Source organism: Panthera tigris, chromosome C1 (assembly GCF_018350195.1).
Source record: "Panthera tigris isolate Pti1 chromosome C1, P.tigris_Pti1_mat1.1, whole genome shotgun sequence".
Taxonomy (NCBI): domain Eukaryota; kingdom Metazoa; phylum Chordata; class Mammalia; order Carnivora; family Felidae; genus Panthera; species Panthera tigris.
Window position 1 is genome coordinate 157,477,700 of NC_056667.1, and position 14,574 is coordinate 157,492,273.

Genomic DNA, 14,574 nt, shown 5'->3' on the forward strand with positions numbered 1-14,574 from the left:
TGTAACAATAGAAGCTAGCTCACCTGCTGTGAGTATTTGATTTGTGCTGCTACACATCTTTAAATAGGCTGGAAAGGCATTTTGCACCATGTAATATTTTCAACTTTCAGATGTTCATGAAGAACATTAGAATTCTTTTAGAACATTAGAACATTCATTTAACATTAGAATTTTGTTTACTATTGTTTAAAGATTATTTGGTCACCTTACATTATATTGTAAAAATTTCTTTCCAAAGTAAAAATAAAGTTTAAAGCTATACTCAGTTTTAGTGGCTCTCAAATCTTTCATCATGTGCTATCACCCGTGTTAGACCTTTTTCCTAATTTTGCTCTGGCCTGGTCATCTGTTTACTACAGACTCTAGAGGGTGAACTGAACTCAAGTTCAGGCCCAAATAGTGTTTGATAGAGGCCAAATGAAAATTCGAAGAGGATTATTTTAGGAGGAAAAGTCTAAGCCTGCTTATAGGTTGAGGGGGAAGGAATTAGTAGAGAAGGAAGAGTTGAAGATACAAGAAAAAGAGGAGATTAAAAAAGTTAACTTGTAGAACAGATTTCAAAAGGGTATTGTAGTTGCTTATATAATCTGGGTTCCTTCTTTATTGCATATTCTATTAAACCCATGTAAATGTTAAGGTACTTTTTGGGGTTATCTTATGACCAAATTTGTAGTCCAGAAAGATGTATGGAGGGTGATGCATTATGGAGAGAAGAAATTGGCATCAAGGTGACCAGTTAAAAAACTTTGTTGAAAAACCTCCTCCCCCACAACAAATGATGCAGACATGAATGTTATAGTGGAAATAAAGAGGAGGGGCCCAAATCATGTTTTATTTAGGAGATAGAATCTGCATAGTTTGGGAGCTAATACTGTGGTGTAAAAGAAAGAATGTGATGTAGAATAACTCTTAGCATTCTGATTTGGTGACTGAAAAGATTGTGGAGTTTTTAAACCAAGAGGAAAAGAAAGATTCATGGGGGGAAAAAGACAAATTTATGACACATTTAAAACAAATGTTTATTTATTTATTATGAGAGAGAGTGTGTGTGTGGGTAGGGGAGGGGCAGAGAGAGGAGGAGAGAGAGAATCCCAAGCAGACTCTGTGCTATCAGCATGGAGCCCAACACAGGGCTCAGTCCCATGAACTGTGAGATCATGACCTGAGCTGAAATCAAGGGTCTGACACTTAACCAACTGAGCCACCCAGGCACCCAGTGACATATTTTTTAATGTTATCTGAGGGACATCAAACTAGAGATTTCTGCTTGGGAGTTGAGTGGTTGTATCTGTCACTAAGACAAGTGATCCAAGTTTGGAGAGTAGTCAAATTTACTGATTAAATCACTCAGAGAACAGTTCTAGTAAGAAGAGAGTGACACAAAGAACCTTGAGGAATATAAACATTGAAGGGACAAGAAAGAAAAAAGTTGTTATTCCGTTGCATCTATCTATCTGTCTGTCCGTCTATCTATCTATCTATCTATCTATCTATCTATCTATCTATCTATCTATACCACAACTTCTATATAAATAATACTGCTATGAACATAGGCATGCATGTATCCTTTTAATTAGGAATTTTGTATTTTGGGGGTAAATACCCAGTAATGCAATTACTGGATCACAAGGTAGTTCGATTTTTGAGGAATCTCCATACTGTTTTCCACAGCTGCTGTACCAATTTGCATTCCCACCAACAGTGAATGAGGGTTCCTTTTTCTCCACATCCTTACCAACACCTGTTGTTCCTTGTGTTTTTGATTTTAGCCATTCTGACAAGTGTGAGATGGTATCTCATTGTAGTTTTGATTTGCATTTCCCTGATGATGAGTGATGTTGAGCATCTTTTCATGTATCTGTTGGTCATCTGGATATCTTCTTTGGAGAAGTGTTTGTTCATGTCTTCTGCCCATTTTTAAATTGGATTATTTATTTTTGAGGTTTTGAGCTTGATAAGTTCTTTATATATTTCAGATACTAACCCTTTCAGCCATAAAAAAGAATGAAATTTTACCATTTACAATGACATGGATGGAGCTAGAGAGTATAATGCTAGCAAAATAAGTCAGTCAGAGAAAGACAAATATCATATGATTTCACTTATATGTGGAATTTAAGAAACAAAACAAATAAGCAAGGGAAGAAAAGAGAGAGACAGCAAAAGAAATGGACTCTTAACTGTAAAGAACAAACTGATTTTACCAGAGGGGAGGTGGGTGGGGAGGGAGGGGTGAAATAGGATTAAGGAATGCACTTGTCATGATGAGCACTGGATGATGTATGGACGTATTGAATCACTGTATTGTACACCTGAAACTAGTAGAACACTGTGTGTTAACTACACTGGAATTACAGTAAAAGAAAGAAGTTGTTAATGTCCGATATCACAGAGCAGGTAAAATAATCGATAGCAGAATAGTTTATAGTGACCTATAATATAATATCAAGAGTTTATATTTCATGGGGTAGAGAAAGTGTAATTTATAGTTGCTCTCTTTCATTATGAGCCTAGATATTTGGAAGCTAGAACTTTATGGTATTTCAAGTTTAAAGATAACTGCCTTGGTGCTGTCAAGTTGGCTGTTACTTTATATCATAAAAATATGAAGTTCACATTAGTATAACGGTATGAAATCATTCAGAGGTTTATGTGGATATGTTTAGGTATGTTTATGCTTCTTAAAAATTAATTGTATTGTCTCTCTCTCTCTCTCTTTTTTTTTTTTTTTAAGAGTTCTTGTCTACTGGCAGTATCAATTGGCTGGGAAGGAGGTGTTTATGTACAGACCTGTGGCCACACGTTACATATAGATTGTCATAAATCTTACATGGAATCATTACGGGTAAGTTGATTTAAAGGTGTATTTGTCTTTCCAGGTATTAAATATTTTTATAGCATATATATCCCAGTTCATCTTGGGTGATTTTGATTGCCATTTGAACTATTCAGCCTTGTAATTCCCTGACCCCTTCAGCTTTAGGAATTTCATTTTTTTTTTTTTTTTTACTTCACTTTAGCAACTGATTTCCATGGTAGTAATTCTAGACTTTGCTACTCTAGCTCTGAAATACTATGCTTTAATATCCTACTATATCATTTTGTTATATGATCACTCTTCAGATTTTCTCATTTCATTTTCATTAGCGTGTTTTGCTTCTGACATCAAGATCTCTAGTCCTTTAACCCCTTTATATTTTCCCTAGCGTTAGTTCTTCCTAGCCTCACTTTTTTGAACAGTGCCTATCCTGCTCTGAATATCATTCATTTAATCCTCCTCCCTTGGTTTTAGACCCAGGCAGCTAGCCCTCCAGAAAAACCATAAAACTAAGTTAAGTGGTATGTCTGTAAATTTGTGGTTTCCTATATAATAGTGGCTTAAACTAGGGTCACAGATTGTAGATATTATTTATCGATTCATTTACCTGTCTTTGATTGGTTTCCTCTCTTAGTGTCCCCAGCAGCTGTTCCAAACCTTTGCCTCCTCTATCCCAGGCTCTTTGCCTAAACTCCAAGATTCCTTTCCCCTCATCAGATTCTGTCTCTTCCTTTGTTACCGAGAAAACAGTGGCTTTCTGTCACACGCTACCTTAGCTTCCTACTTTGCTGATCTATTCCCTGATAAATGAGTCTGCATCCTAACCAATCCTTTTCTTCTCTACTCTTTGAGATAGTATTCCTTCTGTTCAGGAATAATTTTTCTGTTTATGCTCTAATATTCCTTTCTACCATTACCTTAGGAGCTTTGATCTATTAGTAAGTAACCTCTTTTTATTCCGTATCTTAAGTTTTTCTGCCCATTCTATTGTTTCTTTTCAGTCCATAAAGATGCTCAGGTCCCTGCCATTCAGAATTCCTTCGTTTGACTTTGCATTTCCCTGTAGCTGCAGTTTTTCTCTTTTTCTTAGCTCAACTTCTTAGAAGTGTGGTCTTCTCTATTCCCTGATTCCTAGCTCAGAAGCAGTGGATTCCCATTTTTCCCTTCTTATCCTTCCCTGTCACATTCATTTAGCAAATTCTATTAATTCTGTTTCTTAAATCTCACTTGACTGTACTCTACTTTCATTATTGTTGCTTCTGCCTTTTTGTGTATGCCTTCATTTCTCATCTTGACTATTGCAATTGCTTTCTTATCAGTTTCCTTACTCCAAGTCTGATTTATTCACTACATTGATCTTTCTAATATGTAAATCCGATGACATATGTCATTGGCTTAAAAATCCTTTACTGAATTCTTCCTGATGGGATAAAGTCCACTCTTCTCTGAATGGCATTCAAGGCACTTCATGATCTAGGCTTGCCTGTTGTTGCTTCAGCTTTATCTTTCATCAATTCAGCATTAATAAGCTAATTAATGGTTCCTTAAGCACATTATCCATTTTTCATATATCTCCATTCAGTCGTTCATTCAACAAATATTTATTCAGTGCTTGCAGTGTTCCAGATACTTTGATAGACATTGGGGATTCATCAGTGAATAAGACACAGTTCCTTCCCTTTAGGAGTTTACTATGGATTGCATGAAATGGTGTATGTGCTGAGTGTTATGAGGTATACACAGGGCCTTTTTGGAACATCTGCCAAGTGCCAGAACATTTGATGAATTAAGGTGCTTGAGTGATGAGAGATAAGGGAAGATTAGGGGTCATACTGTAGAGGACCTGGTAGTTCATGTAAGGAACTTGGACTTTGTTTAGATAGGTTCTTTACAGAGAGCCATTAAAGCCATTTAAGACTTTTAAGCAGAGATATGTTCAGAAAGATCATTGTGGTAATTGTGTAGATGGTAGGGGATTATGGTGGGATTGCAGGAGAGTAAGAAAGAATGCAATGATACTTAGGAGGTACGAAATGATGGTGGCTTGGGGTTAGTCATGGCACTGGAGATGGAGAAGAGCTTAGAGATTTGAAATATATTTAGAAGAAAGGTCTTCTGGATGTGGTGAGAGATAGCATGTGGAGTGTCAGAGGGAGGAAGAAATCAGGTGATCATTGAAAGATTTTGATTGGGAATAAGAGTCACATTAGGTGGATCACGTTGGCAGCAGTATGGTTGGAAGACTAGTTAGGAGATATTAGCAAAGAGAGTAGAAGGAAGTAGATGGAAGGACTTGTGAGATTTATTAATTAGATATTGAGATGGGAGAAGGTAGGAAGCAGAAGGAGCTGTCATGACTCTCTTTTCTGAGATAGGAAGTGTAGCTTTATGCTTCTAGAGTAAAAGGGGCAAGGCTTGGGTAGGTGAAGGGACTTGGCAAGTGAGGAGGTGGTTTGGAAGAAACACTTCGGAATTGGGTGAGAGAGTGCTTCATAGGATGTTGGGGAGAGATTGTCAGGAAGTATTCAGGGCTCAGTTGGCGTGGAAACAGTTTGTAGCAAGAAGCTATTTCAGTATTCCATAACAACCCTTAATTCGAGTGTAGAATTGGAGAAGCCATACATTGGGTTAATTTTGTATGAAGGTTTTGTGGAGTGTGCATGATAGAAGGACAAATGGACAGGGAATGAGAAGTATTGACCGAAGAGTTTTTGAAGTGGTAGATCGTGTATAGGCAGGAGAGGAAAGGCTTGATAAAGTGGGGAAAAAAGGAGGAACTAAGACAGCTAGGAGTTGGCAGTCAGAATGTAAGCTGTTTGGATTTAATATTTTCAGATACAGACACTTTGGGGTCATTTCAGTATAAGGGGATAGTCATGGTAGCAGGTGCTGGAGTAGAGTGGAGGTCAAAGCTATAAGAAATAATGAGGTCAGAGAGCTGATAGACTGAGATGTAAGATTGGTTGTCTCCGTTACACACTGAAGTTGCACAGGAGGATGACGGGACTTGGAGCGATGAGGAAAACTGATTTAGGTACCAAACTCTTGAGTGATGGAGGGCAGTGGATGACAGTAAAAAGGAAGGAAAAGGGTGATGTCACCAAATGACATTAGCCACAAACATGGGAGAATGCAAGAGTAAAGATCTCAAGCCAGCACTGGAGATGAGAAAGATATTAGGTGGGAGGGATGTGGGAGAATGAGCAGTGCCTATTTGAGAATGCTTCTGGAGAGGCTTTAGGAAAGAACGCATTTTCAATCAAGGCAAAGAGGGGGATCTAGCATTCTTTAAAATTAAATTATAGAAGAGCTTATCATAGAACATTCTTCAGTGATATCAGGACCCTTTCCCCAACCGTCTAGTATGCTCTACTCTTCTTGTATATCTTTAAAACTTAGCTCACAAGTCTCCTCTGAGAAGCCTTCTCTGTTGTATTTTTCACACTATTGTTATAATTTATTCGTTTCTATTTGCTTTTATATTGTTAGGACCTTAAGTGAAGATGTACCTTAAGTCTTTATGCTATCACCTGGCACAGCATTTGACACATGTTAGGAGCTTAACAAATATTTATTTGTAGAATTGGATTTAAGAAGACATGGTGTTATATTTTTAAGAACTTAAAAGAAGTGTCAAAAAGTGAAAAAAGTAGAATTTTGTTCTTTTAGTCAAAGTATTTGAGATCCAAGATAAAGCAATGAAGAGTGGGGAACTTAGGGGCACCTGCGTGGCTCAGTTGGTTAAGTGTCCAGCTCTTGATCTCAGCTCAGGTCATGATCTCGTGGTTTGTGGGTTCAAGCCCCACATAGAGCTCTGTGCTGATGATGTGGAGCCTGCTAAGGGATTCTGTCTCTCCTTCTCTCTGCCCCTCCCCACTTGTGTGTGCTCTCTCTTTCTCTCTCAAAATAAGTAAACATAAAAAAAATTAAAAACAAAAAAGAGTGGGGAAATTTAAATTCATCCTGACATTGTCATTACCTTTGTAACCATAGACAGATTCATTTTCTTCTCTTTGTATCCTTTTTTGCTCATTATTTTTGTCTTGTTTGTGATAATGGTCATATTGTAGCATTTGTACATTTACATTAATACATTAAAACATATTTTGAGATAGAACATTAGGTTAGGGGCAGAATAAGAAAGAGACTGCTGAGAAAAAGAGTAATATAGTGGTTAGGACTAAATAGCAGTGGCCTAAAGAGCAAAATAGATGTGTGGTGGTGTCATGCAAAATAAAGGAACAAATGTAACCGCCTGGATTCCTGCCTTAAGTTTTCTGGTTAGTTAGCATGTATAGCAGTCTCTCGTGAACAAGAATTTTCCTAGGCATATACACTTATGTGTCTCTTTAAAAAATTCTCTTTCCTCCTCTTTCTATCAGAAACATCTGAAGAAAAGAGTGATAAATTAATTCCCCTCCTCTTACACTTATGTTCTGAATACTATAACTGAATCTTTCCCCATCCATTAATCCTAAACAAATCCACTGCATGAAGTCCAGTCAGTTGTGTTTGGCAGTTAAAGACACATCACGTTTTTAAGGCTCAATTCTCAAAAGCTGTCAATTCTTCATCAAGAGAGAAAGAGGACGTGCACGCGCAAGCAGGGGAGGAGCAGAGAGGGAGGGACAGAGGATCCGAGGTGGGATCCATGCTGACAACAGAGAGCTTGATGCGGGGCTCAGACCTGCCAAATGTGAGATCGTGGCCTGAACTGAAGTTGGATGCTTAACTGAGTGAGCCACCTGGGTACCCCTAAGGATGTCTTTTTTTTTTTTTTTTGTATGGTTCATTTGTTTACCATAAAATGTAATGGTGTGAATTTTGTTTTCTGTAGAGGTGTGCATTATAAATCTGTATGTTTATTTCATCTTTTAGAATGACCAGGTTCTTCAGGGCTTCTCAGTGGACAAAGGAGAATTCACGTGTCCTCTCTGCAGGCAATTTGCTAACAGTGTTCTTCCTTGTTATCCTGGAAGTAATGTGGAAAGTAACCTTTGGCAACGTCCTAGTAACAAAAGCATACAAGACCTCATAAAGGAAGTGGAGGAGCTGCAGGGACGGCCGGGAGCTTTCCCAGTAAGCATCAGTGTAAGGCAGAAATACCCTGGTAACCTCAGCTCTGCTTTCAGCTCTCATTTTCCTTCCTTTCATTTTCATTCCCTTTCTGAATTGCTCTGGACCTTTAAACATTTAATAGAAATTGCTTTTAGTTGTTTTTCTCTTCTGTTTGTGGTTGCTACAAACAAAAATGAGAATAATGGAACAAATTCTTACCAAAGACTATACTTTTTCCCTCATCTAAATTGTTATAGTTTTAATATACATCTTCCAGATCGTGAAATTCTGTAAGCTTAGATATGGTTAGATTCTTTTAAGATGTTGAAATCTTAAACCAAACAAACAAATAAATTACATATATATGTATCTTGTAATGTGAAGCATAGTCTAACCACTTTAAAATATGTCTGTTAGGTATATTAGGATTAAGATGACATGTGTACACATACACACTTTTTATGTGTATAGTTATAGATTTACATACATTGTGTGTGTGTTAGATAAAATATCATACACTTGATTGAACCATTCACAAGCCAGTCTGTTTTACTGTGGGATTTGGTGTAAGTGAACCCATCTTTTATCCCATTCAGTAGGATTTTTTAGTTTTATTTTTTAAATTATTTTTTTAAATATTTATTATCGAGAGACAGAGAGAGACAGAGCGTGAGCAGGAGAGGGCCAGAGAGAGAGGGAGACACAGAATCTGAAGCAAGTTCCAGGCTCTGAGCTGTCAGGACAGAGCCGGACACAGGGCTCAAACTCACAAACGGTGAGATCATGACCTGAGCCGAAGCCGGACGCTCAACCGACTGAGCCACCCAGGCGCTCCAGGATTTTTTAATTTGATTTAAATACTTAAATATTTCACCTTTAATACAGGTTTATGATGTGGGTCTGAAAGAAGTCATAGCTGTGCCTAGTTTAAGCAGTAAATGTATGAAAACTATTAATATTTGACTTTTGGGACAGAAATTTATAGTTAAAAGCTACTCTGAAAGATTCATCTCTTGGCAGTTTCTTTTCTCAGTTGAAGACTATAATTTTAGAGTCTGTAGTTTTCTTCTTTTGTAAATCCAAATTTTTATGTGTTTAAAATATGCTTAAAGCAAGGGACATCAATATTAGTGTTTGAGAAATGAACTTAAATGAAAATCAGGTTGTTTATAAACATGAAAACTGTTCCAAAATATTATTTTAATGACATGTACTCATTTGTTTAGCATATAGGTTTGTATGGTTAGTTCATGGTTAGATTATAGGTGAACCAATCACAATATAGAATTAGGATAAGATAAGAGAAAATATTTCTTAATCTATTTTATCTTTGTACAGTAAATATATTTATGGTAGAAAGTTAATGTACATTTGTTTTAACTTTTTAACTTTAATTTCCTAGTGTATTCATATGATAAACCTTGTAGACTATATTAGAGAAAGTGAATATGAATAAACTTTATATATATGTTTCCTTTTTTTGCAGTCAGAAACCAACTTAAGTAAAGAAATGGAATCTGTTATGAAAGATATCAAAAATACCACTCAGAAAAAATATAGAGACTATAGCAAGACGCCAGGCTCACCAGACAATGATTTTCTTTTTATGTATTCTGTTGCTAGGTAGGTATACATGTTATGTACTTCAATATTTACCTATTATTGGTAGTTGGTTTTTTGGTTTGTTTACTGTCATCCATATTTATTTGAAGAAAGGATATGTATTTTTTATGTTGGTTAAAATTATGGCTAGTTTTAGAAATTCCTCAAAGGATCATAAAAATGCAGGTTTCCTTCGTTTTCTGAAGAGTTTTTATTTTAATGAAATATTGGGTGAAATGTTCTTATATATTATAGGATATGTGGGAACAAGTATATTGTTAACATTTTGGGACAGTCTACCTCAAAGCATGTGAGTATTATATATGAAGGATGTTGTTAAGAAATCACTGTTCAAGTCCTATCAAGAAGTGATAATACTGTAAACAAAAACATTGTAATATATTAAACACTTTTAATTTGTTTTTAATTCATAAGTAAGAAGAACTTATTTTCTTTGTTTTCAGCTAGTAAAAGATCTAGTAATATCCTAGAAGACTGTAGGTGGTTAGAAAATCAGATAAAGGAGCCAAAGCAAGAGATCAGGCATGCTCTAAGCCTCTATTAGTAGCTAGCAGGGGGCTCAAGAAAATAGAGGCAAATACTTCTCATCTTTCAAATTAGGTAGGATTAGTCTAATTGACTGAGTAGGTGTTCAGTACCTAAGAAATAATTCCAAATAGGAATTTTAGAAAACTTAATTGAATGAGAATGGAGAACCATAAAAGAAGTAAATAGAAAAGAAGCAGGCACAGTTAGGAACTTGTAAACACATTCTGCCAGAACTGATGTTGTAGACCCCTGGATATCCTTAGAAGCATACTTCATATTTCATCCCAAGTAGTGTTATAATAGGCAACATTTAGAGAGATAACGTAACTTGAATGTCATGCAGCAAAATTAGGGGCATGTAGGACTAGAATTCAGATCTGAGTCAAGGTCTATCGTTCTTTCAATTACTGTCTTCCTTTTTCCTCCCCCGTGTTCACATTTTATAGGTCATATGTGCATGTGGTTCATCAGGGCCATTCTGTCTGCCCTGTTCCTGGAGCAGAGGGTAGTAAGAGTAAATGAACAATATGTAGTCTTTAGAACCTAGGAAAAAAGGAACCAGACTTAAGGAAATTGCAAGCAGGTTAGAGCTCAAGATAAGGAGACATTAGTCTTTCATTTAAGAATGCAGATGCTGGACATAAATTGATGTAAAAGGATCTAATGGCTTGGGAAGTAATTTTCTAGTCTGTACATTCCTAGACTATTGTTGTCATTTATCCAGAATACTTCGGGAGAACATATAACAGTTAATTCAACATTTTGTGTTTGGACAGTTACCAACTGCATACTTGCAATAAAATACACTTTATGTGAAAACTAAATTGAATATGATTTAATTTTGCTAAGGTTTCAAGGTTTTAAAAAACTTACATACAATATTGTAGTAGTAATGGTGTAGAAGACTGAGATGAATATAGACCCACCCAGTTATGCTATGTGTATGTGTGTGTGTATATATGTGTGTATGTTTATATATATGTTATATATGTGTGTGTATGTATATATACATTTGTGTGTAAATACTATGTTTATGTTGCTTATTTATGCCTTTCATTTTCTTAGGATTGACCTCGTAAGAAAATTCTGGTTGAATAGGAATGATCTGTCCGTGGAATTTTTCTACAGTATGATAAATCAAATAACTTGATTTAAATTTAGTTTAGTGGAAATTTTAGATTCTTATTTCTTGAATATATAAATTCCTATTTTCTTAAATATAAAATAACTTATAAAGCTTGTCATTTTAATAGTAGACTTTATAGGATACCCAGCATATTTTGGGTTTTCTTTTAAGGGAAACCCAATTTGGTTAAAATTGTCCAGGCCATTGTAAAGTTCTCACAGTGAGATTACATGCCTTTTCTAAGTTTTGCTTAGTCATTAAAAAGAAAACAAACAGAAACCAAATTAATTTAAAAAATTAACAAAAACACAAGTTGAAGGAAAAAAGTATATTGTAAGTTTTGTGTCTTAATGTAATTTTCTCAAAGTATGAAACCAGGTCTTTATAAATAACTTATGCCTAGCATATAACCTTATTTCATAAATACATATGATTATAGATTATGATTATTTTCATGCCTAAAATGTAGGCATTAAAATGTTTAGCAATATTTAAAATGTTTAAATGTTTAAGTATTTAGAAATAAACTTACTTGAATTACTTAACTTTTAAATTAAATATTGTGATTCTTAAATGTATAATTCATTAGAATGTGCACATTTATTTGTATTTGACATTAGTAATTTAAATGGACTGCAACCCTATTTCCCAGAGCTGAATTTCTTCCCACTGAATGAGTAATTTAGTTTGCTCTTTAGGGAACTTAAATTTTTTGATGTTTAGGAACAAAATACATCCAGTGGTAAAGTAGCCTATAAAACTGTGGATTTTAATTGTTTTAGAGATTTTTTTTTTTGTAAGGCAATACATTATTTCTTTGTTTTTCATTTTATTTGCATGGTAAAGCAGCCTTGGAGGATTTTTTTGAGGGCAGTAGAGAAGAAATTGTTGGAATAATATCTTTCTGTTACATTAAAATTAATCAGAATTACTATATTCAAGTTTTATTGTATTTCCAAAAAATGGTCTGTTGCAAATGTCAGTCATTCAGATGGATTATGGAAAGTTAATTTGGGGAAGAAAGCTTTCTTCACTTAAATACCAATTCATTATTTCTTTATTGAAACAATAAATGACACTAATTTTAGTATTAGATTTTTCCAAGGATTTTGGACTCAAGTTACACATAGCCTAGAAGTATTGGTGAGTAGCATTTAGCCTGTATATATATAGCAAGAAACACGGAAATGGAAAGATGAAACATGAGTAGCTGAGATGTAGATGGAGAGACATCTTTAAGTCACAGTGGGCAAACTGCTCCATAGTGAGTGCACCTTGCTTTACACATTAGTTGCATAATTTTAAACTTTATCAATGAATTATGTTCAAAATAAAAGGAATGCTTGCTAAAATACCATATTATCCATTTTAAAACCAAAATTTATTTGATAATAACCCCCCCCCCCTTTTTTTTTGTTTCACTGCTGGATTTAAGGAAATAGAAGGAAGGGTCAGCAAAAGAAAGAGAATAAACTACAGGGATAAGAGACTCTTATCGTTGGTTATATACCAAAACAAAGAGGTTGCCAGTTCCCAAGGTGTTTTTGAGCATTTTGCTGTGTACCATCAGGGATTTAGAAGCTTTATCTGAAATGATCCCTGCTCTCCAGGAATTTACAATGTGGTTGGAGAGACAGAATGAATATATATCAATCTGTATAAAACAATACAGTTTGTTTAAAAAATATCATATTGAAAAAGTGCTGTAGAACTTGAGAAGGGAAGATGAACAAATTGAAATATAAAGTATATGGAAATGCTTCTTTCCTGTCCCAAGAAAAAGGAATTAGTTCTCCCTGACTCCTGAAGGAGGTAGAGCTTGAGCTGAGTCTTGTATAATATAAGCTATGGTATGGATGAAGATATTTTTTTCTCTGAGAAATTGAGTCACTTGTTCAACCAGTAAGGGGTAGGCTCAGGCCTTGAACCCACACTATACCAGTGTGTGTTTGAGTGTCTCTGTGTGTGTATGTGTATACACGCATTTGTTTTTCAAATTATTGCTTTAAAAATTGAAATTAGTGCCAAAGGAGGGTGGAGGAGGATGGAAGTTTGGAAAGCAGACCTTGGTCATGCAAAAAGAAGCTGGAGCATAGTTGGAGTTTTTATGTGGTATATGTAGGTGGACACCAAGGTAGGCTTGAAGCAATCTTTCTCATTATTGTTTCAGATACAGAGATATTTTAATTCATTTTTTTCTTTCCAAACTAATGGATGTGTGTTAGAAATATAGAAAGTAGAATCTACTTTTCTCTGAGAACAATCTTTATGTCATCCATTCAGGAGGGCAGAAACAGAATATCGTGTTGGGATTTTCAACAGTGAGGGAAAATCAAACATGGGGCACATGACATGTTTGTATGTTCTTTTCTCTAACAAGTGTTAAATTAAAGGACCAGTTTTGATGTAAATGAAATAAGGAAAAGCTGAGGGTTAGGGTCTCTTACATATTGATTTTTAAAGTCCTAGATTATTACATGATACTAATGTTTTGGGTAGGTGGGGCTGTGTGTGTGTGTGTGTGTGTGTGTGTGTGTGTGGCTTTTTTTTTTTTTTTTTAAATGTCAGAGGAATGTTGTTCAGGAGATTTTCCAACCATAATCCGAAATGATTAATTACATTTAGTAGTTTTCTTTCAAGTAGTCTTTAAAATCAACTTCCTGGTAACATGTTTCTCATCCTTTAAAGTATTTTATTTGATGATTGAATTCTGTTCTTTTATTTATATTTTAATGAATATTTTTGCAAACTGTGCTGAAATAAAAGTTGACATTCTGGTTCTGACATTCGTTTGTAAGAATTGATCATGTTTCTGGTTAGCTCTTTTAAAAGTACAATCTAGGAAATCTTAGTTTTTATAAGAGAATATAGCCATTAATTTTTTTCTACAGATTAGGCAACAGAAGATTTGTGAAAACAAAATATATTGATCTCATTTATATTCCCTTGATGAAGGAACACATGCTGGTCTCCGCTCGCTTTCTGTCCACTAATATGAAATCCTTGTCCCTGCTTCCTTGCTGGTAGGTTTTTAGAAGTTCAGTGAGCAATGCAAATCGCCTGAAGGGTGGAAAATTCCCTTGTCACACAGATGCCCTTATCAGCAGCAACCAGATGGAGCTCTGAGCAGGAACATTATCAATGTTAAATTGCTTTTCCCCCACCCCAGTAGAGAGGATTAAAGCATTCCTTTAGAAATGGGTGGCAAATGTACAGACTTAGGAATATGAATTTAACAGTTTGCATTTATATGTACATATATGAAAATAATGTTTCACAACATTCTGTCTTTAAAATACAACCCAAACCAGTTCAAACTGTTTTGTTTTAAGTAAAATAGGATAATACTCTTCCTTGAATTCATTTACAGAGTAAGCTTGAAATTTTACCTTTTTTTTTTTTTTTTTTTTTTTGAGATGGG

At 35.1% G+C, this 14,574-nt stretch overlaps 1 protein-coding gene across 4 annotated transcripts in view; it reads left to right on the forward strand.

Moving 5' to 3' along the window:
• The window catches only part of UBR3 (ubiquitin protein ligase E3 component n-recognin 3), a 234,227-nt gene that overhangs the window by 153,660 nt on the left and 65,993 nt on the right, over positions 1 to 14,574 (forward strand). For 3 of the 4 annotated variants that reach the window (XM_042994657.1, XM_042994660.1, XM_042994659.1), the window contains exons 27-29: positions 2,735 to 2,845; positions 7,697 to 7,909; positions 9,363 to 9,499. In XM_042994657.1, the coding sequence (XP_042850591.1) occupies positions 2,735 to 2,845; positions 7,697 to 7,909; positions 9,363 to 9,499 (461 nt within the window). The remainder of the gene's footprint in view (positions 1 to 2,734; positions 2,846 to 7,696; positions 7,910 to 9,362; positions 9,500 to 14,574) is intronic. The other variant, XM_042994658.1, reaches the window with a different exon arrangement.